Genomic DNA, 27,056 nt, shown 5'->3' on the forward strand with positions numbered 1-27,056 from the left:
TGGAATGGAGAATCCACATTAAAAATTAGATTCCCTTGTCGCGAACTTTACTAAGAATATTGACATGTCCCTGGGGCTTGACAAATGCAATATTCTGAACCTGAAACTTGTCCTAGAGTATAAGTTGGTTGGTTTGGTTGGTTTGTTGTTTAACGCCACATTCAGCAATATTCCAGCTGTAGAGACCAGACAATACAGTGATCAACAGCATGAGCATCGATCTACGCAATTGTGATACGATGACATGTGTCAACCAAGCCGGCGAGCCTGACCACCCGATCCCGTTAGTCGCCTCTTACGACAAGCATAGGTTACTGAAGATCAATTCTAACCCGGATCTTCATGGGTCGTGAGTATAAGTATACGTACTTACATGCTAGGATGCGTGTTCGAGACGAACTCCTGAATGCCCATATAAATGCATACTTTTAGAAGAATACACTTGACAAATGGATACAATTCTTGATTGTTGTACCTACGCAATCGAGTCCAATACACAAATCCTTATGCTGTCCCTCGGCTTCACACTCTCGCACGGAGAGTCAGACAATAGATTCTTCAACAACCCTCGCTCTCTCAGTAACTTGTATTTATCAGTGTGGCAGAACGTTATGATGCACTTTTGCATACATTAATTTGTTTGATGATCCACTCATGGAGCATGTCAACACTCATGATTAAAATGAGGTATTCCACAGTTTCTCGTATACGAACCAAGGAAATGCCAATGTTGATTTTGCTGATGGTTCAGTACTGCTGGACAGTACATACATGAGTGTCAACCAAGTGAAGTGGTGTATCAAATCACCACCGAATTGTTCTTGGTGGGTTCGACTATGCTGCGCTTCCTGGGAAAAGTGCCATTCGCTGTCTGGGCTGCGTGTAAAGAAGCCAAAGGCCCTGAGCTGTTAATGAGCATTAACAGCCCGATTGGACCACGAGTATTCATATATTCTAATCTTACGACAGCAATGATAAAACTGAGCTATTGGATACTGATACTGAAGATAAATTGTGCCCTGATGATATCGGGACTGCCAAACATTACCGTACGACCAGTATGCGTGCCATGTTAATATCGTGCTGAGTGTTAACTAGTCTTCACCGAATGCACCCAAGGCTGTTCAAAGCGAAAGAAGCGAATTGTTGTGAAGGTCCACAAGAATACCACTATGTACACTGCATTGGACTATGTTTGTTTAACAACCAGCCTCCATTTAAAGATAAATGAACAATATTGGAATAATGGTGATCATCACCATGACTTTTAGTTATCTTATATTTGGGAAGTCATGTTTCAACCAGGTGAAAAATCCATATCTGCAATACAAGGGAATTCTAAGTGATATATTCATATCAAGAACAAGCGCCAAATACATTTCCGTTGCTGAATCATCACAAATCTAAACGCCACGTGAATAACTGTATATAGAAAGGATGGCAGTTTTGTGGAATAGGGCCAAATTACATGGACACTGACACTGTTTCTTGTGGGAGATGAACGGCAAAAAGCAGCTTCCTGTTCATAGCTTTGCCGGTACATCACTGCCCAAGAAAAACGTTGGTTTGAAGGTGGGGTCCTGGATGGCGTCTCTGGTGATGTTGAACTGACTGATGTCATACTGGGTACGTCCGTCAACGGCGAGTTCGCTTAGGATCTTACCAAGCAGACTTGCAAATCTGAAGAATGAAAACCCATGGAAGACACGGTTATAACCAGACGGGTGAAAGACCATGCCCCTCAGTTGAGCTTTTGCATATGTTATATTTTCAATAAACAGGGAAAATGAATTACACCTCTCGGTTGTATTCAACTGAAAATATCTTATTTGTTTGACCTTATTCTTCTTTTTGTATTGTTCAACGCCGCACTAAGCAATATTCCAGCTATATGAATGCGGTCTGTATATAATCAAGTCTGAATCAGACAATCCAGTGATTGACATCATGAGCATCGATCAACGCAATTGATCACAACCCGATCCCGTTAGTCGCCTCCTACGACAAGAATGGGTTGCTGAACACCAATTCTAACCCGGATCTTCACGGGTATGAAAATATCTTAAGTTAGCAATGATATATCCAAACAAAGAACTGTATGTAGTCAGCTTTGTATGAATATGTCTACGTGGTTCTACTTCTTAAAACATTAATTTAAAACTTTTAAATCTTTTAAAACCCCATAATATCTCAACACGCAATAGCTAATGGGAAATATTGCTTTCCCGTCGTAACTTTGAAAATCTATCATTGTGATTACTGTCAGCACGAATTTGCAACATTTGAAACATAGTGGTGAGTCCCGTTTTCTGTGATATTTGTTAAATTGTCTCCAATCTAAAGTCACATTCAAAGTCAAAGTCAAAGTCCATGGCATTTGTTACAAATCATACAGAACAGGTCTTACGCACAGAATGTGCCTGAATATAATCCTAAAATCTGTCACTACCCCCGAAGGAAATGCATTCCAAGGTGTGCTCACTTGTACGCATGTCCAGCTCCACAACAAACGATGACGTCAGACCAGCCCTTGTATGCGCATGTGTCGACCACAAAGTCTCTGTCCGGGGGCATGGTGTACAGGCAGGTTTTGGTCTGGAGGATTGGTCCCAGAAACTGCAAACACCAAATACGTATACAGAATCTTTCTCACACTATTTGTAGTTTATTTCACCTCACTGATTCAGTCGTTTTAACGACGGGGTGCTTGTACGGTGGCGTATTAAACGATCGGTTAGCAAACCTATAAACTTTGGTATTCACAATTAATTCCTCGTGAGAGGCGACCGTTGTGTCCTTATTGAGGCAGATGTCTTTAACGGCAATTGTATTAGAAACACTATTCATATTCATTTCTTATGTATTAATAATGCACCTTTCCTCGGAGGTCAGACAAAATTACTGTATACGACACATATGGTGACGTTTTACCCCGAATGTCTGCACGTCAGTCGTAAATGTCACTGTAATCTCTGAACGAACCTAACCAGAATAAGGATTTGCGGACGGCGGTAATATGACGTGGTACTCGTTTAGGTCTGTCTCTTTTTGAATTCGTTTATGCGCAATGCCGACTGCAAACCCTAACCCTGGTTCATTACAGATTTTGCAGTTCTGTTGTAGATACTACTAGCACCTTGTGAAAAGGACCCAAGAATGTAAACTATTTTGGCTGTTTCAGAAATCCCATATATACCTTGGGACAAATCTCCTGCAGGAGCTCTGCACAGATCCGCTCTCGAACAGGATCCGGCTCAAAGGTCCTCGTGTCCGCGGTTACCACGTTGCCTTGAGCATCGACCCCGATCTTCGATCCCGTGTTGCCGTGGATGGGAAGGGCGTAGATGTTGTAACGGGGGCAGTGAAAAATCCAAATGGGGAACCTACCACAGAACAGTTTTATGTGTTTCAGTTTGTAGTCAGCGATGTCGACTTAATTGACTGTGTCAATCTTTACTATGTGTGTGTATGTGTGGTTGTTTGTACTAGGCCCAGACTTAAGCTGGTTTTATGGTGCAAGCTCATTCTGATACCATGCCGCAGTGAAGCATGAATACCCCACTCAGACACATTATACTGACTCCGAGCCGACCAGTCCTTGTTGTACCCATTGATGCCGAGCGCCAGGCAGGGACCAACAAGTACCATATTTAAACGTCTTTTGGTATGACGCGGCCGGGCATCGAAGCCGCGCCCTTCCCCTCACCGGGCGGACGCTTAAAGAAAAGTCCCTTGAATGATTCTGACTAAATCACAACTCTCTCAGTTCTAAAAAGACCTGTTTGTGAAAAGGCGAGTGTGTCCTGCACTCGTTCATTTTCTGACATTCGCAAAAATTCAAACAATTACTTGAAAATCAACCTGGCCTTAATTCCATTTGTCTCAATAAACCTACTGTGGATATACAGAAATGTCACTGCTATCCTTTGTGCATGTGGTCTTTAGGATATAGTGAGTGAGTTGAGTTTTACGCCGCTTTTACCAATATTCTAGCAATATCACGGCGGGGGACACCAGAAATGGGCTTCACCCATGTGGGGAATCGAACCTGGATCTTCGGCGTGACGAGCGAACGCTTTAACCACTAGGCTACTCCAGCGTCCCTCTTTAAGGGTTAAAAGTAACATATGTACATGGTATGTGTATAACCTTGGTTGGTGGCATGCACTCATCAGTGATAATATTAAGGAACACCATCGACATTCATTAAAACGAACGTGACGTTTCAGTGTTACAGGTGTACTGCAGTGAGTTAATGTATGTAATGCATGTATGGTGTACAGCATCGTGGAATGAAAAAATGTAAAAATATGTGTGAGTTTGGAGTGAATTTAAAATAGCGGTGGCCAAATAACACACAGCTTTTTATTCTGCCATCTGAGCCATGGATGATGAACGTAGTGAAGGAAACGTATTTGGAAACATTAGAAACATCTTTAAGAAGCATTGAAGAACTGTTGTGTTCCACAAGACTTGACTTCAATCTCAGGCCCTTTTGTCCCACACCTACCTTCCACTCTGGGTTTAGATAATCTCGAAATGTACTACACATTGACTCCCGACGATTTGATATTATCTTCGAAATGCGAAACATAGACATGAATTAGCAGCTTACCTTTGATTGCTTTTGTGACTGCAAAAAGTTTAAATAACCCATAACAATTCATTACTTACATCAGAAAGTCCGCAGCATCAGTTTGATTCCTTTTCAAAGAGCTGATGCTGACTGTGGTAGTAGTGAGACCATCCAGCAAGTCATGGTCAGAGTTATTTGTACTCACTTTTCCTTGGTGAACTCCTTCATGTGCGGCGTGGCGTAGTACGTCACCTGCTCCTGTGTGACGGTGACGGGGACGTGGACGCCGATCGTCCCTAGAACCGAGTTGAGCCACCCCCCTGCCGTCACCACCACCTTCCGGCACTCGAACACGCCCTTCGTTGTGTGGACCTGACAATAGAATGCTTGATCAGCTTCAGCAAAGAATCAAGTATTTTGGGGGTTCCTCAAAGAAATGGCAAATTATATCCACCGATATATTTCAGAATGCCTGCGCTGAAATTTGTTTGGTTCGAAGTTTAAGTGTAATATATCAACAGATGCAAAGGCGTTTAAGATACGAGTGCTCACATGAAGTCGTATTGTTCAAGATAAATTGAAAAGTGCATGCAATGGTATTGCAGCTGCGATGTTCAGTGACGTTTTAGCTCATTATGGAAATTCCATTTCAAGAATGACGTTGATATTGAGCATGTAAAGTGCGTCAAATGACGTTGGGAATGAATAGTACTACAATAAATTTGTTATTAAAGTACATGTAAAGTATATACACTGACGTTGATGCTCGGGATGTAAAGTATGTACAATGACGTTGATGCTGATGATGTAAAGTACGTACAATGACGTTGCCGTTGTTGGCCCTAGTCAGCCTGGTAGCGGGACAGTTCTCCAGGATTGTAGCCCCGTTACCCCTGGCCAGCTGAATGTGGACAGCGTTCCCCATGGCCGCGTCCACGAGGCCCGATTGTTTCTGGTACAAGGCCACGATATCGGGACCCACTGTGAACTGAGGGTAGCGGGCCATCAGCTGCTGGTTTGACAGCCTGTCGTACCTGATGAAGATATGACATGTACATATCTCCAGTTTGTACACACGGTGTGCTTTAGGTACCGCTAGATTGCTCAAAACCGAACTAGAATCAGACATAAATTTCATGATGGCTCCTTTCAAGAAGAACTGTAGAACCGACAAAAATCCAAATTGATTTGTTTCCGTTGCTTTTGTAACCTACTTGATGTTGTTCCTGTCCAGTTCTAAAGCGTACTTCTCCATCATGGCGTCACCCTGTCCCTTCCTGGCCAGCCTCAGGCCCCCGGTCATCCATACAACCTGTAGGCCGGACTCGCGCTCTATCTGTTCCCATCTTAACAAAGAAATGTATGTACTTCATGTCAGGGGTAGCCATCAAATGCCCTTCACCTCTTTAATCCTAAACAATACTTTAACAAATTTGCAGTAATTTGCACCTGACATTTTCTTTGACAATGGCTCACTGGTGCCTCTGTATTGTTACATATGGTATTTTTCTTTCTATAACAAATGCTCAATAACCAAAAATACGGCTCATACATACATTGGGGATTTTTGTATCAAATAGTGTGATAGGTTTCCACCGAAAGAGTGTCTGCCCCATATTCTAAAAGAACATTGTGTTCAATGAATTTACTGTATCTGTTTTATTTGTTTAATACTTGCTTTGTGTCATCACAGACTTTTATTTCTTGAAATGAAACTATACACCTATAGGTGTGCCTTTCGGCGACTGTTTTCAGCTCAGTTAATTATTAAAACGTTTGAAACTATTAGGACACATCCAGTTTTAAAGTGTATTTTTGATTGCCTGGCAGTTTATACAGTTTAAAGTTTCATCACGTTGGTCTTTTCTTCAACACAATGAGATGAATGACAATAGTGTTCACAGCGACGTTGAACACACCTCACTCACTCAACACGCAATCACTTACGCCTTGAAGGTGTCGGGGATGAGCTTGGTGTAACGTTCTTCATGGTACGTCAGGCGGCTGTAATACAACAACAACATGTACACGTCATACACAGTGTGCGAAATAGCCACTGGCCGGCTAGCCCGTGGCTAGTAAAGATCCAGTCAGGCCTTTACATCTCCGTCAGTCACTAGCCCGACTGACAGTGAATTTTCATAGGATCATTGCTGTAAATATAACATTCTGTCCGACTTTTAAATCATGTAAGATTATAGCCTGATAAAATGTTCATCATATTAACAGCTTAATGATGAAACTCGTGTCATGCCGACAATATCTTATTCTCATCTATTTTTGTAATCTTTTGCTTAGTTTCTATATTCTAATTTGGGCTAGTGAATTATTTTGTGGGCTAGTATAGCTCGCCCGACTGGCTAGTATAATGTGGAAACTATTTCGCACACTGGTCATACATATTCACTAAAACCTTGCTGTTTAAGTGGATACTTTAGTTTTGTCATCGTATATTTATATGTGAAACTGGGGCGGTGGGGTAGCCTAGTGGTTAAAGCGTTGGCTCGTCACGCCATAGACCCGGGTTCGAATCCCCACATGGGTACAATGTGTGAACCCCATTTCTGGTGTCCCCCGCCGTGATGCTGCTGGAATATTGCTAAAAGCAGCGTAAAACCTAACTCAGTCAGTCAGTATGTGTGAAACTAGAAGCGTACACAGCTCAAGTTATGCTATCTTGTAACCACTGTTCAGCATGTTGTCAAACAAGCCGTAGACATAGGTCATAACATTTTTTCTTGGTCTGGGGTATTGTCAAACCAGCCCTGTAAATAGATCCTTACATGTTTTCATGTACCACTGGTCTAGCAGACTGTCAATCTGTTCTGGCAGTGTACATAGTTTAAGTTATGGTTTCTTGTAACCATCCGTCTTACATATTGTCCGACTAGCAGTATATACGTTTAGCATGAAGAATAAAATATCTTTTGTCTTTATTGATCACAAGCTTAGAAGTAAGACAAAACTTGTTCTGCAGGAATATATATACGTATTCCTTATGCTTAACTTACATGATCCTTGATACATCTTGTGAGCCTCCTCGTTCATGACCGAGAGAAAACTGCTCGAGACCAAGGACTGAAATATAAATTGCAATGCTTAAATATATTAAAATGGTAAATAACTGGCTTTTTTTCTTGTTTGAGTGAAACTTTATTTTTCACTTTCCATCCCTGCCCCACTGTTTGGGAGACAATCGAGAGTATTTATAGTTTTGGTTTGACATTATAATTTGACTAGTATTAATCTGTGGTCCATTTCGTTCTTGAAAACGACGTTTAATGTATATGTGATCAGGCCTGGTGGGGATATGTTAATATAATGGGGAAATTGTTTTTTCAGCACTGTGAGTGAGAATATTGGTTGACCCCTTCGACCAATATTTCAATTATATTATGGTGTATCAGATAGTACGTGAGAAACTCGAGTTGATGTACGTCTTGAACGTGATGAAACACACGAGCAAGGGTAAGGTGCTGAGTGAGTGAGTGAGTGAGTGAGTGACTGAGTTTAGTTTTACGCCGCACTCAGCAATATTCCAGCTATATGGCGGCGGTCTGTAAATAATCGAGTCTGGACCAGACAATCCAGTAATCAACAGCATGAACATCGATCTGCGTAATTGGGAACCGATGAAATGTGTCAACCAAGTCAGCGAGCCTGACCACCCGATCCCCTTAGTCGCCTTTTACGACAAGCATGGGTTGCTGAAGATCAATTCTACCCCGGCTCACGAGCAAGGGTAAAATGCTGACCAACTATAACCTTGGTTGACATATTGCAGGCCCAAGGGATGAAACTCAGCACAATTGTAGACGACAGGGCCAACTTTGCACTGTATAGGGAGTAACTAAGTCCCTGCACATTAAACAGAGCAAACTTGAATGAATAATAAAACATCTCACCTGAGCTGCACCGTTTTGACAACCAGTACAGAGCTGCGCTGCCAATGCCTCCACAACCAATGACAATGTACTCAAAATACTGCCGCTTTGAGTCGGCCATTGTGTAATCAGTGTCTATGAGATAACTCAGGGGAAGAAACTCTGCAGGCACGCTGCTCGGGATCGACCTAACAGCTGCTCATTCGTACTGCGGTCTACATGCATTTGTTTTATCAACCAAACAGGTGTTAAATGCTCAAGTTACGATAACTGAAGATGTGTGACTATCCATGCCATATAACGTATAATACAGTAGAACGTGAACTTCTGCAGCTCATTCGAACTGCAGTGGCATTGGTGGAATAAATCTTTACTTGTGCTGATGTGTTAAATATATGCATGCTGTGTGGCGTGTGGAAACAGATTAGATAACCTGGCGCTTGTTACCTGACCTGACATGTACCTGCAAGTCTCTTCAACATTAATTCTTAATTTGAGTAACATATTACTTGTTACACCAGCAAATAAACTATATGATTAGCCCAGAGACATATTGCATGACTTTCTGTTTGTTGTCTTTATAAAGAGCTTGTCGAGTCGATTTATGATTCCCAGGGACAAATACTTATCTCGGAACCTAATTATATTAGAAGAGAAATATTTTAAAACGATTTTGTCTTCCTTTGCTTAACAAAGATGAAGGATACCATCCTGGACTTCCTCAGTACATATCCAAGCACATTGTGCTGACCTGTTTTACATGGATCACTCCGAACTTCTTGCCAAGGAAGAATCCACAGTGACAAATCAGAATCTCCATGCCGAGTCCTTTTCCAAGAACATTGGCATGTACTTCAGACTTGATAAATTTTCCTGGCAAGTTAAAAGTAATTTATGATTAGGGATGCATGTCAGTCACAAATTCAAGAATGCTTATTTAAAGGACAAACCATGGAAAAAATACATGATTGCATATTGTTTGAGATACCTTTCTGGAATTAGCAAAGAAAATTCCTTTTCTGAAGAGCGAGTGAGTGAGTGGTTTTACGCCGCTTTTGCAATGTTACAGCAATATCAAGGCGGGGGGACACCAGAAATGGGCTTCACACATTTTTGGTACCCATGTGGGGAATTGAACCCGGGAATTCGGAGTGACAAACGAACGCTTTAACAACTAGGCTACCCCACCGCCCCCCTTTTTTGAAGGGGGAGAGTGTTATATGGCAGTGCAATGTATTGTCAAACAATGTTTCATGATATAAAATGATTGTTTCATAACATCCCAGCTGATATTCAGTTTAATTTCATAATATTGTGTTTTAACAATAGTTATTTGTCGGGAATCTATTATTATTTGGTGTTAGCAGTAGACTTGAGGTGGCTAAAGTTTTATGTTTGTTGGGCAATGTAAAAACTGGCATCTCTTAGAATGGCATTGGATAGTAACGGTATCTATAAATTCCATGATACGTCGGTACACTGCAATACAACAATATAGGACACGATAAGGCTCCCAAAATATGCACTTTTTAATATTACCGCCCATACCTCGTCGAGGCATATTGTTACCTTGGCCCTAAACGTGAAGACATTTCCACGTTTCTTTTATTCTGGATATTCTTTATTCACGGAGAATCTCAGCCTCAAAGGTTGACCATTATCCTTTATAATCCGTTATAAGGACATTGTTTACATCCATAAAAGTATTTAAAACAAATAGAATTAATATCATGTGACTTCTTAAAAATGCTAAAGGATTTGCATTATTGCTTTCACTTCTGAAACCCATCAGTAAATTCTGAACCAAATTATATCTTGTGGAAATATGTCATAACTGTTGTGTTAAAAATTATCCCACATGACAAACTTGATCCGTAGGGTTTTTTGTCACTAAATGTGGTTGCCACAACAGACACTTCAAATATTCAGGTTATTCATCAAAATGAAAGCAAATGTCTTCTTCTGGTCATTCAGAAAACAAGATGTCGGACTTCCTAACAGACAATATCTGTTTAAAATGTTGGGATAGGACCTTTTGGCAAGAGCTGTGTTTGGGGCGACTCACAGGATCGGGTGGTGAGGCTCTCCGAGTTGGTTGAAACGTGTCATCGCTCATGTTGCTGATCACTGGATTGTCTGATTACTCGATTTCAGATTTACAGACCCCTCCCATATAGCTGGAATATTGCTATGTGTGGCGTTAACCAATCAACCAACGAACCAACAAACCAAATCTTAAAGATCTGTTTTATACATACCAGTTCCGAATTTCTGCTTGGATTGGTGAAATCAACATCAAATGTGATCTACTCATATAGATTCAGAGTGTAAGACTACATGGCAAGATCATCACTTCAACTGTCCAATAGTCAACCTTCCCTTTATGTCGAGCAGGTTGCCTGCAGTTTCAGTTTTGTATTCACATTTTACAAGTGTTGATACTGCTCAGTCCTCCAGGATTTCGAAGAGCGACATACGACTCGTTAGCAAAAGCTGACATAACAAGGTGATCATATTTAAAGCCCCAGTAAAGCTTTCAACAGGATGAATGGTAGACACAGGAAGACCTTTCGTGCTCTTATACGATATAATAATACACAGTTATAATTCGTGTTTCAACAAGATGAAAATTCATTTCCACAATACTTTGGGCTGCGACATCCTTTACGGAGTACTGCTGGGTTATAGATCCAAAAGGGTTAAAGACACAATGAGAAGTAACCAGCTACGTATGTACCAATGTACGAAGACACCAAATTAGACATGAATACAGGAATACGTGGCTTTTTGGTGAAGCCTGTTTTACATTTGATTCTACATATAACAAGTCAAGATCTTACAGAATGTAAATCTTTTAATTAACATTGTTTATTAACATTGTCTTAAGTACAGCAGGTAAATTAGGCAGTACACATTGGCATGGGAATGGGGTGCATTCACATCATGAGGACGTACCACCATTTACATTATTGAATCAAAAATGGACTAAAACACCAACCAAATGTATATAAAAGAAAAGCAATATTGAGGAATGGCACCCAGAAACATGGACTTGGGATTCTAGTATTTATTTCGTGTAAGCCCAGTGGGCCTTCCGATTATAGTTTCGCCTCTACACCACTGCCCATGAAAAACGTTGGTTTGAAGGTGGGGTCCTGGATGGCGTCTCTGGTGATGTTGAACTGACTGATGTCATACTGGGTACGTCCATCAACGGCGAGTTCGCTTAAGATCTTACCAAGCAGACTTGCAAATCTGAAGAGTGAAAACCCATGGAAGACACGGTTATAAACATACGGGTAAAAGAAACTACACCTCTCAGTTGAGCGTTTTCGTATGTCTTTTTTTCAATAGAAAATATCTTAAACTACTGGGCAAAAAAAAATTATCACTTATAAAGTAACTGTATAAAACAACAACAACGCAGGAACAGGTTTGAACACAAACAGAAAACATTCGCCAAAACGCATCATGGTCCTGTTTACAAAACAGCTGTCCGAAAACTTCGTGCGAATCGAGCTTTTTTCAGAATTTCAAAAACGTAATTGTCGGACATTGGTCCAAATGCACGGGCAAGAATGTGGCATGAATACCGAAGTTGGACAGAGCAAGCATGCAGTAAGCAAAGAAACACCACGAATATGGCAAGGGTTACGCAAGCGCAACGAGACATCAATCTCACATACATCTTTGTTTCTATTTTTGGTCAGGTGAAGTGGAACTTTCTTTTGCCGGGTAGTTTATACAGTACAGTGACCTTTACAGACGCTTAGTCTGATCTTAATTATGACTTCTACACTGTTTTTCTTTATTAAAAATACGGAATTTGATTTAAAACTTTAATTTTTTTTAACAATTCCATAATATACCATTTTGCCGATTAGTATCTTAGACATCGTATCTTTGAATATAAATATATCTGCTTCTCGTCGCCATAAATTTACAATATTTCAAACATGGTAGAATCATCTGGCTGCAACTTAATTTCTTACCCCAGTTGAGCAAGTACATTTTTATACAAATTACCATGCCGCTGAATTACATTGTATTACATTAGTAAACAATACAACACTTTCCTATTGATTCTATTTATTTCAGTGTTGTTTCAGTTCAGGATATGATTCAATTATTGTTTAGCCGTGTATAATTTACCGTTAATGCGCGTTGATCAATAATTAAGCACTCACACAACCAACCAACCGCTATTGTAGTAATATATATATCATGAAACCTGGATACAATGAAAGCAGTAAAAAATATTTAATAATAAATTGCATATAAAATCACATTATTTACATATTCCATGGCTCATCATGCATGTTGCATTTAAATTGTCTCATTCCAACCCAAGGTCACATTAACATGGGTCCCACATTCTGTGACAGTCCATGGCATTTGTTACACATCATACAGAACAGGTCTTACGTGCAGAATGTGCCTGAATATAATCCTAAATACTGTCATTCCCCCTAAGAAAGTGCATTCCAAGGCGTGCTCACTTGTACGCATGTCCAGCTCCACAACAAACGATGACGTCAGACCAGCCCTTGTATGCGCATGTGTCGACCACGAAATTCCTGTCTGGAGTCATGGTGTACAGACAAGTCTTGGTCTGGAGGATTGGTCCCAGGAACTGTAAACACCAAGTACAAATCAGCCTGGAAACGAATGTACAGGCGCACAGGTACCACGTGAAGACATGCAGTGTCACAGATTCAGTATGAAAAAGCATGAATCGAAGCAGAATATACTCAAACTGTCATTGTGTAAACGTTCAACCTTGGTATATCAGATCTTCGACTTACAGTAACGTTGACAGTAATTCAAACGCAGAAGTATTTGAATCCGTCAAAAAGTACAGTGCCAAGTGTTTAAAGGAATCTGTATCAATTGTATGAATACCATGATCAAATTCGTGGACAGTGCCTGATAGACACCGTAAGAGGGGCTATCAAAAAGTAATGAGCTTCACCAAGAAATTGATACAAATGCTGCTGTCTTTGTGTTATATTCTTCTACATATTATCTGTCAACCTCAAGCAAATTGGTTTTGCTATGTTCCAGCCTCACGATCCCCATTTTGTTTGACTTTCTATCTTGGTACCCACCAAAAACGCAAAATCTGCAATAAATGCATCACAAACTTCAGAAAACAAAATATGCAAAAACATTTTGTGTGTTTGAGATATGTAGAAGCCCGCTAGAATCAGCGATTCTAGAATCAGGATATTAAAGTGCATAAGAAAGCAATTTGAAACTACAATCGCTTGTTAAAGTGATTCCCCACTTCATATTTACTGAAAGAGTTTGTTTTTAGACACTACCCACCCCCTTTCAGATGACGTAATCATAAGGACATGACTTATTGTAATGTTTTTACTTATTCATACATGATGCCAAGGGTTCAAACAAAATACTGAATGGACACACGTGACAGCTCTCAATATATTGTAAACAGTGTCAGCTTGAATGTTTTTGAAAGATTAAAATGAGAGTGTCCTTAACAGCCCCCGTCTAAATCTAAATTAAGCAAACCAAATCTTTGATTGTTGCAATTGATTATGACCGGTCATCCAACACCGTACTGACATATTTTATATGATATTATCTGAGGGCATACCATTATCCAAGAGGTACTAAATGATATATCGTTTTTTAACTTCTGCAATTATTTCAGAAATATAATTATACCATAATGTGTTGTGATGACTAATATCTCATTAACCGCACTACCCACATATGTGAAATTTTGGATATGGCTTTGCTAATGATTCCTTCAATATAAACTGGAAACTTTTCAAACATTGGACATCGAGAACATAGTTAGGCTCACTACTCTTTCTTTTTTTGCATAAGTAGTTTGCTTTTACTGGATAAAGATCAGTTATACATGTAACGAGGTGATCTACCAACAAACCATTTCTATCTTGTTAAAGCATATTATAGTACTGTAGCTGAAAATTATTGATAGACCGCCGTCGTTTAGCTGGAAAATTGCTTTGTGATACCAACAAACAAACAAACAAATAACAACAATAACAACAACAACAACAGCTACAACATAACATCACTGTGGCTGGTCAACTGCCTATGTTAACACAAGTAATGTGCTTTGAAATTGAAAGGAGATTTTTTTGTCTTTGTAAACTGTTTAACAGGACCTGCCATAAGACTAATTCGTATCCTTCTCAAACACGTTTAGTGCGCTTTTCCTCAAAGCTCGTCATATATCATAAACATGAGATGCTGAGATGGTCTCAGAAAGAAAAGATCAGTAAATTGGGGGCCGTAATACACGATAACAGGGTTAGTAAATGTCGTTTATGTCAATTACCACAGTTTCAACATAAGAACTGAATCCTTTTAATAGATCGAGGTTTAATACCTCTTCGACTAGCATACTATCAAGGTACACGAAATACGATGGATAGTTGAACAATGCAGTTGTTGTACAGTAACTACTAGTAGGAGTAACTACTAGTAAATTACTAGTTCCATGTAATTACATTGGGGAAATGTGTATGTTTAGGGTTGATGGCTAGTTTATCAGTGGTGTATAGGTTTTAGTACAGTGGGACATCTACCTTGGGACAAATCTCCTGCAGGAGCTCTGTACAGATCCGCTCTCGAGCAGGATCCGGCTCAAAGGTCCTTGTGTCAGCGGTGACTATATTACCCCCGGCGTCGACCCCGATCTTCGACCCCGTGTTGCCGTGGATGGGAAGGGCGTAGATGTCGTAACGGGGGCAGTGGAAAATCCAGATGGGGTACCTATCAGACAGGATATTCCAACTTGTAGTCAGGTTTCGATATGATCAGGACCATTTGAAATTTGTTGAACTTGTCAAACTTCTTTGAAATTAGCGTGTTCTAAGGACATTAGGTGACAACGGCTGCAAAGACGGTATCCTATAGTGAGTGAATCATTGAGGTGAACTTGTAACATATGTCAGATGGAAACCATGTATGGGAGGAAACGAGATGTTCACCAAAGACTAACCAAGCATCATAACTGGGGCGTTTCTGTGATTTGACCCCGACACCAGCAGATCCAGCAAGCTAAATATAAGTGACAAACCCATTCCATACTCCAAAGAAATCTCTGCTAAAGCAGAATCGACAGTACGATTACGACTATAGCATAGTCAACGTTAATGAATCATTGTCACTGAGTGATGATACCATGTGACCGTTGATACTTCTGTTTCATCGGACAGCATGCACTGATGTCAAATTTGGAATTTCTCCCCAAGTTTACCATAAAACTTTTGAAAGCTTCTGTGAGGCATTGAAAGACGTAATCCTGTCAGTGATAAAACACCTTCTGAACATCAGTTGTATGATGCTCTTTGAAGTATTGGTAAACAGGCATGCTCGATTGTACCTTAAAGGTTCTGGAATGTAACCAATAAAGCCTGGAGCGGCAGGAATAACTTGACTATTAGATAGTTGAAGTTTTAGTGTTTTGACACTCTGAACCCATAATTATGTTTAAGTGAGTGAGTGAGTGAGTTGTTAGTGAGTATGGTGTTACGCCGCTTTTAGCAATATTCTAACAATATCACGGCCGGGGACACCAGAAATGGGCTTAACACATTGCACCCATGTGGGAATCGAATCCGGGTCCTTAGCAAAACTTTAACCACTAGGTTACCCCACCGCCTCCATATGTTTAAATCAGATATACATATGAACAGAGGAAGCGGTGTCCCAGGTCCACTTTATTTTAAGTTCAGGTGGGTAAGTAGGTGCAAGAGAATAGGCTATTTGATGGCTATTGAACGACATGAGATGGTCAATACACCTGAAGCTTTCAAGTCATATGCGTAAAGTAACTGGTACCTATGAGAATGTCTTACCCGCTTGAACCAAAGAAATAAGTTTGGCGTTCGTTCTTGTCAAGGTTTCGATTTTAGGTCTTTTTGTTCCATCACCTCACTCCCATTACCAAAAATCATGTTTTATGTTCCACTCCTGCAGACTTTGATTTGAATTTTACAGCAACCATATAGAAAACAATGGCTTTCCTACTTTTCGGCATTTTTTCCCTAGGAAGAGAATTGGTGACAATGACAGCAGAGAGACCATCCAGCAAGTCATGGTCAGAGTTGGTTTGTACTCACTTTTTCTCGGTGAACTCCTTCATGTGCGGCGTGGCGTAGTACGTCACCTGCTCCTGTGTGACGGTGACGGGGACGTGGACGCCGATCGTCCCCAGAACTGAGTTGAGCCAACCCCCTGACGTCACCACCACCTTCCGGCACTCGAACACGCCCTTCGTTGTGTGGACCTGACAATAGAATGCTTGATCAGCTTCAGCAAAGAATCATGTATTTTCTTGTTCGAAAAATACGTTGTAAATTTTATCCATCGACATCTGTCGACTGCCAGTATAATAAAGAGTTGACATTTGTTTGTTTCTATGATCTATGCCTCTACAATGCTATATGCGAAGGTGTTTTAGGGTAGGCTTGGAAGTCAGAATTGGGTCTTCTGTGTAGATCGTTTCTCATCTACTGTAAGGCAAGTATGTATATGTACATACAATGGCATTACAGCTGACACTGGCAAGTAGTGAAATGATTTTTCAGATGCTGATGTGCTTGTAAGAACGTACAACAACTTTGATCTTGCGCTTGTAAAGTACGTTCAATGGCGTTGATGTTATCGATGTAAAGTATAGTGATGTTGCTATCCAGCATGTTGAAGATGTATAACGACGTTGATTTAGGGCTTGTAAAGTATTTACAGTTATGTTGGTGATGTAAAGTACGTACAATGACTTTAATGTCGAGTGTGTAAATCAAGTACAATGACACTGATGTCAGTGATATAAAGTACGTACACTGGCCATGATGCTGGTGATGTAAAGTACGTACACTGGCGTTGATGTCAGTGATATAAAGTACGTACACTGGCCATGATGCTGGCGATGTAAAGTACGTGCAATGACGTTGATGTCAGTGATATAAAGTACGTACACTGGCCATGATGCTGGTGATGTATAGTACGTACAATGACGTTGATGTCGGTGATATAAAGTACGTGCAATGACGTTGATGTCAGTGATATAAAGTACGTACACTGGCCATGATGCTGGTGATGTATAGTACGTACAATGACGTTGTTGCTGGTGATGTGAAGGACGTACAATGACGTTGATGTCAGTGATATATAGTACGTACAATGACGCTGATGTTGGTGGTGTACAGTACGTACAATGACGCTGATGTTGGTGATGTAAAGTGCGTACAATGACGTTGATGCTGGTGATGTAAAGTACGTATAATGACGTTGATACTGGTGCTGTAAAGTGCTTACAATGACGCTGATGTTGGTGATGTAAAGTACGTACAATGACGTTGATGTCAATGATATAAAGTACGTACAATGACGTTGTTGCTGGCGATGTAAAGTACGTACAATGACGTTGTTGCTGGTGATGTAAAGTACGTACAATGACGTTGCCGTTGTTGGCCCTAGTCAGCCTGGTAGCGGGACAGTTCTCGAGGATTGTAGCCCCGTTACCCCTGGCCAGCTGAATGTGGACAGCGTTCCCCATGGCCGCGTCCACGAGGCCGCCCTGCTCCTGGTACAAGGCCACGATATCTGGACCCACTGTGAACTGTGGGTAGCGGGCCATCAGTTGCTTGTTTGACAACCTGTCGTATCTGATGAAGAAATGACGTGCACATAATTCAGTTTGTACACACGGTATGCTTTCTGGAAGAATCAAAAGTAAATTTCATATTCATTCGCTATTACGATATCACTTAATGACGTACTTGATGTTGTTTCTGTCCATAGCTACGGCGTACTTCTCCATGATGGCGTCAGTCTGTCCCTTTCTGGACAGCTGCAGACCCCCGGTCATCCACACGACCTGGAGGCCGGACTCGCGCTCTATCTGTCCCCAACTGCACTCGGACAACACAAAATATGACTTGATGTTAACGATAGTCATTGAGGGTTGATGCTAAGAGCCGTTTAATCCTAAAACGCTGCTTACACATATGAAATTAATTTTGGCATACGTTTGTAATAGAAGGTGTGACTCAGTGCTGTCTCTTTGCTAGGAATGAATATATCTCTTTATTTCGCAAAAATTGTGGAGCATGAATATTTGGGGGGACATTTTTGCTGAAATAGCATGCTCTGGAAATATATCCCTCAAAATATTAAAGATATATCAGATTTTATTTTCAGTAGATACAAAGAATATCTGTTATATTTTCTTAGATTTTACGGAAAATATTTCCACTGAGGCATTTCAATATTTTAGCATTTTTGTTTCACTACCAATTGACGCCTTGATGAAATCCCATATTTGATCAGAGACAGCTGGGATGTCAAGATAGTATTTTCGGAGTTTTACGTTTTGAGTCTTTCGGCAACTATTTGAGACGCAACTCACTCACTGACTCATTCAACAAGCATTCACTTACGCCTTGAAGGTGTCTGGAGTCAGTTTGGTGTAGCGGTCATCATGGTACGTCAGTCGGCTGTAACACAACAACCACCTGTATATATGTTACATCTTTATCACTAAAGTCTCGGGGATACTTTAGTAGATACCTATCCGCTTCCATTGTCAATGTATGCCTGTTTATATCATTAACAACCATATACCAAAAACAAATATGCTTTGTCAGAACACTTATTAGCATAAAGAATCTAATCTAAGCACGTACTCCAAACTTTTGAACCCACCTATGATTTTAGAAACTTCACGTAGATATAAAACGTCAGTGCAAAAGGATATCATATTTTGACTATCCCCAGAGACTGATTCCACTCTGCTGACATCAAGATATATACTCATGCCAATAATGGTTCTCACCCCCTTCAATTTTTGAATTGGAGAGGGGTGTGGGTGGGGTGTGGTGTGAGGTGTGTGTGGGGTGGGGGTGGGGAGGGGGTGACAACCATTATTGGCATGAGTATATGTGAAAATCACATGAATGGTCACTGAAAATAACTGTTGATACCAGGTGTTTGCCAAAATCTCATTTATTGGAACCAAATATTAGTCACTTTTTATCTAGAATTAGTACATCTGAGAACGAATTTTAATCTGAGGAGCAAAAGAAACGATAGCTCTAAGTCGATTTTATCATTTGTATGAATTTGAACAATTTTGCGATAGTGTACCTAAAACACTGTACTGACGCTTAGTCAGCACTCACAGAACACTTTGTTTTTAATGTACTATTGAAAAGGTAGGATATTGAATTTGAGGGTGGCATTGTTCCAATTGAGAACCAAGTTTTATGTTTGTATATTGATTTAGAAAACGATTATTACATTCACAGCGTGTTATGAATTCGGCCAAACATTTTTCATGATGTGCATGTGAACATGGTCGGGGTAAAAATCGAAATGAATAGTGAAACATGCCAGTGTGTTGCTGTAAATTTTAGTGATAAAAAGTTGTTGTTTTATTGTCAGGAACGGCTACGTGCATTTGGCATGTTGGAAGCCGGAACAAAATATAAGTATCATGGCATGTACTTTTCATGTTCCACGGTGATTAGCAGATTGCAGTCAACATATCGACAGACAAATTACTTTGATGACAGACGTCGATCCGGTCGACCAAGGGCGACACCTGGCGCACTAGACTTTGCTACAAACCGTTGTGAACGCGATAAAATTGGGAGATGTATTTCACAGAGCTATAGTCCGTTTGGCTCAAAATCGGACCGATGAATTGCAGTCTAACTCGAAAACTAATATACATATAACACTCAATGAAACGCTGATCATAATCAAAACGTCAGACCAACTCCGTGATTTGCAATTGTTTGCAGAATTTATGTCCTGAAAGTAAAAAAGTTGTTTAACAAACTATCATTAAAAATTTGACACAGTTCACTATTTGTTACGATGGAGGAGTACAGAGAAAGGGACAGTCAGGTGTTAGAGAAGCACGTGCACAAGTGCCGACAAAGTTATTTATTCATTAACCTGTGCTGTGCCGTCTCCATCCTTTATCGCACACCTGGCTGTCCCTTTCTCTGCACTCCTCCCTCGTAACAAATAGTGAACTGTGTCAATATTTTAATGACAGTTTGTTAAACAACTTTTTTATTTTTAGGACATATATTCTGCACAAACCTCACAGAGCTGGTCTGACGTTTTCATTATGATCAGTGTTTCATTGTGTATTTTATGTTTATTAGCTTTCGAGTTAGAATGCAATTCATCGGTCCGCTTTTGAGCCAAACGGACTATATGTACAGTTGTCAGAGCGAATGGACAGACAGATCCTGCATGCCCGATGTCCAGTGATGTACAAACAGACCGGGACATTACTGCTTTGGGCAAATGTTATGTTTAGGAGATAAACGTACTGTGTTGGGAAATTAGATGAATGTTAGGCAGAATTGATAGTCTCTAAATTTCATTGGGAACCGAACGCGTAGCGTGAGGTTTCAAATGAATGTTAGGCAGAATTAATAGTCTCTAAATTTCATTTGGAACCGAACGCGTAGCTTGAGGTTTCAAATGATTAATTTAGAGACTATCAATTCTGCCTAACATTCATCTAATTTCCCAGCACAGTACGTTTATCTCCATTCTACCATAACCGATTTAAAATCGAACTCCTTCATTCCGCGGAAGACACTGCGAAATCCGGCAGGATGCGAGAGGCGAATTGAACTCGTCTGTGAAGGGAGTGGAAGGTGCCGTTCGTATTTTTTTAAACATTGCAACATATATAATATTCTGTCCAAAGAAAACTAACTACTGTTTATTCAATGCAATAATGTAATACCTAAGAGCTTGGTTTATATAATACCAACTCCACACGACCGAAATCAGCCTATTGTTTTGCGTGCCGTGTTACTCTAACCCCCTGGCCACACTATAATGGAATCATCTGACCTACTTGGACCTTTCTTGGAAACGCAGTCTGTAGTTGTTGACAGTTACGCAACAGTTTGAAATAGCGGACAGCCAGTGTTTGCATTTTGAGTGACAGTGGAAAATACTTGACTGACTGTCGAATCTGAACCCTGCAGAATCGAAGAATAGATCCTTTTCTGATCGACCTACGACCTGTAACTATTCAAAGATTTGTATGACCAGCGAGTGTGGATCATGATTTCACCTTACATAGGCTGTAGGTGCCTCCATCCCGGCATGCGACGAAAAGAGTGACAGTGCTGCTTTGTCTACATGCGACTAACTTGGGATTCCTTGGAACATTGTTTTCATCATTTGGGACTGGATTGTGGCCAAACTTTTTTTTCAAAGTGTACGAACAAAAATCACCAGCAGTGACAGCCTTGTGGGGAAGCTGGCAGAGAGCGGAATTCTGGTGGTTCAAATTTTTACATGTATTTTTTTAACGAAGCTACGGGACCTGATGGAGTGTGAGTGGCATACATTTTGTGTTTCGCCTTACCGTTATCTTGCGAATTTCCCATTCTTATGATTCTAAACGGAAACAAATATACCATTTACCAGGTAGGTAAATGTTTAGTAAGGATTTGCTGCACATTTTGTATATATAGGGATGAAATTTACAAAGCTTTCTGATTTATGCTCGGACCTCGTTGTATCGCGGCATTCATGGTATCGGGGCAAACGGTATTTCGGGTTTTCTGCGCGAGACACGCGTCCTAGCGGTGATTTGCATATGTAAATCGACAGCCAGACGTCAGTCGCTTGTTTACTTTTTAGAAACCAGCAGGATGTATCAAATCTTCGTAAGTATTAAACAGCAGAAATATTAACATTAAACTCTGGAATCTTTTGGAATCTGTCTGACCCCCCATCCATGAATTACATGCTATAACATTCACATGTCGTATATGACCCTTCCCACTCGATCTGAACTAGGTCGTCTGCATCTCATTGTTGCCATATAAGGTAGCGGAAGTGACGTCATGAGCTTTATTTATCTCCCGGTGAATACCAAATGTTGTAATTCAAATAAGGACAAAAAGCGTAAAATGATCCCTGTTCAATGAAAACGATTTTGCACACTTTAACAAAATAGAAATTTAGAAAGGAATTTATCATACTGTTGTACACATAATTATTTATTTATTTTATCACATTATTTCAAATGATATTTTGCCTTGAAATAAGTTTGAAATCATGCCTAAAATAAATAAAAAATGAAACAGTATGAACAAATATTAAGAAATTCATGATGAAAATGATATATTTTGGAAGTTTGGTGTTTTCCTTGAATAAAATTTTATAATCGATACAGTTTTGTGCACCTTGGATAACAAAAAATATCTCAACTGATTTCACATTAAGGTGAGCAATTTCATTTTTTGTTCCCTACTTCGTCTTGCAATCCGAGTTTTAATGTTTACCGCGATACGATGGAGTTCGATCCTTTGGTAAATATTAACCGGCTTCGTTCGTCTAATTACGTAAGTCCCAAAACATTCAAAGTAAATTTCAACTTTCCGTTTATTAATCGTAGAATATGTGTAATTTTAACGTATGGCTAGATATATCTCAATTGCTAACAGCTGAGGGGATGATGTAAATCCAGCTAGGGCCCATGCAGGAAGCAAATGTACTGTAGGTCCCCATGGTTCCTAGTATGGTGATCTACCTTCAGTTGTTAGCGATCTATAGCCCATTTTTATATTGTGTTGTCCCCTATAGTTAAAATGTTTTAGATTCAATTACTAGTTTTACATATATATATCTGTGATAATCTAGTTATTTTACTGTCCTTCGTTGGCAGAATTTTATAATTTCACTTAAATTGTTGATATATTTATAACTTGCTTTAGTCACGATATGGCTGAAATATTGCCGATGTGACTTAAAATCTTAACTCACTCACTCACTCGTTCGTCTTATGGTTCTCGCCGAAACACTATTATATCAAACTTAAAATAATACTTTTTTCACAAATGTGTTGATTAAATGTCATGTTAATTGGATATAATAAAAATAAAATAAAATAGGCCTTAAAAGTTCACCATTTTATTTCCTAGCATGGATATGTCAAGTACCGCGATACAACGAGGTCGCAGGCCACATGTTAGATATTGTTTGTTTATGTTTGGGGCTGTGTATTGTAATAAAACAAAATAGGCCTTAAAAGTTCACCATTTTATTTCCTATCATGGATATGTCAAGTACCGCGATACAACGAGGTCGCAGGCCACATGTTAGATATTGTTTGTTTATGTTTGGGGCTGTGTATTGTAATTGAGTTTGAATATTTTTATTATAGAAGGTTACATGACAGTGAGGTTCCCTAATAATTGTGGAGGAAAAATCATATCCTTAAATTTGAAATTGTTACACAGACAGCAGACAATAGAATGACGTCACAAATGTAATTTAAATGTGCATTCTGGTATGCCAGGGTATGATCACCTCTTTGGACAAAAACTTTTTAAATCGCCCTTGGATATTTTTTCGAGTTTTAATAAATGTTTTATCAGCATTTCCATCACGTATGTTGTGTTGATATTAGCCATGTTGGTGGTCAAGCTGATGCGGCAGTGTTGTATACGTGCGCAGTGAAGCGGTCATGAAATTAGACGAATTTTCAATCCAAAATTGATAGCGTCTAATTTTATTGATTGACCAATCAAAATCGAGCATTTCACGAGCCATGGTAGAATTTCAGCGTCGTCGGCTGGCGATCCAATGGTGTCAAGAATACAGAGAATGACTGCGGCAGCACGTGTTTTACGTAGAGAGTAATGTCCGAGTAACTCTCCATTCCTTATTTTTAACAAATGGAGAGTTACGAGGATATTACCCTCCTTAAATTACATTCAAAGTATTAGTAATATTTCTGTTATCAAAATTAAATGTCAAAATTACAACATGAAGTCTTAAATTTGAAATTGTTACACAGACAGCAGACAATGGAATGACGTCACAAATGTAATTTAAATGTGCATTCTGGTATGCCAGGGTATGATCACCTCTTTGGACAAAAACTTTTTAAATCGCCCTTGGATATTTTTTCGAGTTTTAATAAATGTTTTATCAGCATTTCCATCACGTATGTTGTGTTGATATTAGCCATGTTGGTGGTCAAGCTGATGCGGCAGTGTTGTATACGTGCGCAGTGAAGCGGTCATGAAATCAGACGAATTTTCAATCCAAAATTGATAGCGTCTAATTTTATTGATTGACCAATCAAAATCGAGCATTTCACGAGCCATGGTAGAATTTCTGATGAATCAAGGTTACTTTGGACTTCCTTGACAGGTGCAGAGTGTGGCGCGGACGGAATGGACGTTATGGGTGACAAATTAATGGTGTCGGGTGGGATCACTGTGACTATCAGATTACCGTTACATGTGATTCATGGAAACCACAAAAGAAAGTCAGCATGATCCCCAGTGAGGTGGTCTAGCCTAATTGCTGGTGGTCTATAGATCGTATTTTAATGACATTACATTTAATATCGATCTGTTTTTTTCAAATTGTGATACCTACTTGACCTTCATATTTGCATCTTTGTCCATATATGCCCCCAACGGATACCGCTTTTATCCATTGGCTATTATCTTCTCGAATAACGTACCCAAATTCCAGTTATCTGCCAAACTTACATGATCCTTGATACGTCTTGTGAGCCTCCTCGCTCATGACCGAGAGAAAACTGCTCGAGACCAAGGACTGAAATATAAAATGCAATGGCTTACTATGTAAAAATAATGCGGGAGTGAATTATTATTAATTCCCCCTCTCCCCCAAACCATACATTATAAACGGTCCCTAACATGAAATAACTGTTTGGCTCTGGAAAACCATGTGTTTCATTTGCAGCAAATGGAAAGAAGTTCAATGCAACAACGCCATCAGGCGACAGATGTCTCGGCTTCGGCCGTAGCCAGTTTTTCAACCTGTTGCCAAGCACCATTACAAGACAATGGTGCCGTTATCAGATGCAGGGGTCAAAACGTGACCTACTCAGATACGGGGACGGGTACTGGGTCGTACTTACCACGACCATCTCTACAACTACAGCAATACCAGAACTGCGCCGCAGGTATTCGCCCGACACTTCTGATCAGCGTCGTCGGCTGGCGATCCAATGGTGTCAAGAATACAGAGAATGACTGCGGCAGCACGTGTTTTACGTAGAGAGTAATGTCCGAGTAACTCTCCATTCCTTATTTTTAACAAATGGAGAGTTACGAGGATATTACCCTCCTTAAATTACATTCAAAGTATTAGTAATATTTCTGTTATCAAAATTAAATGTCAAAATTACAACATGAAGTCTTAAATTTGAAATTGTTACACAGACAGCAGACAATGGAATGACGTCACAAATGTAATTTAAATGTGCATTCTGGTATGCCAGGGTATGATCACCTCTTTGAACAAAAACTTTTTAAATCGCCCTTGGATTCCAGTGATGCTTAATTAAAGTTCATGCGTATAACATTATCTAAATCTTCCAGTAATATAAGTTATGTATGATAGTAGGGAGTATGAAGGTAAGAATGTGAAACATACAGATATGGGAAACTGCGTTACATATTATGTTATGTATACGTGTGTAACGTTCGAAATCAATCAAAGTATGAAATTACATTATACGAATGAATCAGGATTTTAACTTATGGAAATGTGTCAACATTATGTATATGCTTGCATTATTGTTGCTGTGATTTGATTAGTCTGCACAGTACATAATATATATCATGCCAAGTTTGGTCACTGACCTGGTTATGTACATGATATGTAGATATGTATATTCGAATTTAAGTATGTTTGGTATATAGCATTATAAATGAGCTGGTTCAAAGTAAATGTAAGTATAATTATCTATTAGCTGCCATACCATTTGTATATGCTCACATTCACAAAAATATTTGATGTGAGCATATGTTTACCCTTTCTCTGATGAATGTTATATTTATTGATCAGAAATATACTTGGGCATGGCTGCGAGCAACACCGCTGTCTGTCCTTCAAGCCATGAGTGAGTGAGGGAGGAAGTTTGGTTTTACACCGCTTTTAACAATATTCCAGCAATATCAAGGCGGGGGACGACAGAAATGGGCTTCACACATTGTACACATGTGCGGAATCGAACCCAGGTCTTCGGCAGGTTTCTCCCCTCATGTCATGAAGCAGTCCCACTTTCGTACAGGATTGGTTGGTTTGTTGTTTAACGCCGCACTCAGCAATATCCCAGCTATATGGCGGCGGTCTGGACCAGACCATCCAGTGCTCAACAGCATGAGCATCGATCTACGCCATCGGGATACCATGACATGTGTTAACAAGTAAGCGAGCCTGACCACCAGGACATGTTTCATACATCAAGTTTCCAAGTGCATGACAGACCAAGTAAACAAGCATGACTGAATAGTATGTTATATAAACATCTCTCACCTGAACTAGAACGCTTAGACAACCAGTACAGAGCCCCACTGCCTATCCCTCCACAACCAATGACAATGTACTCAAAGTACTGTCGTTTAGAAGTAGCCATTGTGTAACAACTATGTGACAGGGGAAGAGGACTCTGTATAAACGCCGCTCGTGATCGGACCAGCTGCTTACACGAACTGTAGTGAACCTTCACGAAGCTGTACTATCAATAAAATATAGGTCACAATGTTCCAATTCCA

General features: G+C 39.9%; 2 protein-coding genes across 2 annotated transcripts; both read right to left on the reverse strand.

The window, feature by feature from the left end:
* Positions 1–572: 572 nt before the first annotated feature.
* LOC124271963 (monomeric sarcosine oxidase-like) lies at positions 573–8,796 on the reverse strand. Its single transcript, XM_046707136.1, has 9 exons — positions 8,482–8,796; positions 7,588–7,654; positions 6,524–6,580; positions 5,791–5,922; positions 5,397–5,610; positions 4,782–4,948; positions 3,197–3,383; positions 2,483–2,616; positions 573–1,680 (listed from the first exon to the last, which is right to left on the reverse strand). Exons 1-9 carry the CDS (start codon positions 8,579–8,581, stop codon positions 1,524–1,526), a joined length of 1,215 nt encoding a protein of 404 aa, XP_046563092.1. The 5' UTR covers positions 8,582–8,796; the 3' UTR covers positions 573–1,523.
* A 2,500-nt stretch (positions 8,797–11,296) lies between these two features.
* Positions 11,297–27,056, reverse strand: LOC124271954 (monomeric sarcosine oxidase-like). The gene is made up of 9 exons (XM_046707127.1): positions 26,818–27,056; positions 25,020–25,086; positions 18,906–18,962; positions 18,246–18,377; positions 17,918–18,131; positions 16,584–16,750; positions 15,045–15,231; positions 12,960–13,093; positions 11,297–11,715 (listed from the first exon to the last, which is right to left on the reverse strand). Exons 1-9 carry the CDS (start codon positions 26,915–26,917, stop codon positions 11,559–11,561), a joined length of 1,215 nt encoding a protein of 404 aa, XP_046563083.1. The 5' UTR covers positions 26,918–27,056; the 3' UTR covers positions 11,297–11,558.

This window comes from Haliotis rubra, unplaced genomic scaffold, assembly GCF_003918875.1.
Source record: "Haliotis rubra isolate DU_JTF1 unplaced genomic scaffold, ASM391887v1 Scf103, whole genome shotgun sequence".
Taxonomy (NCBI): domain Eukaryota; kingdom Metazoa; phylum Mollusca; class Gastropoda; order Lepetellida; family Haliotidae; genus Haliotis; species Haliotis rubra.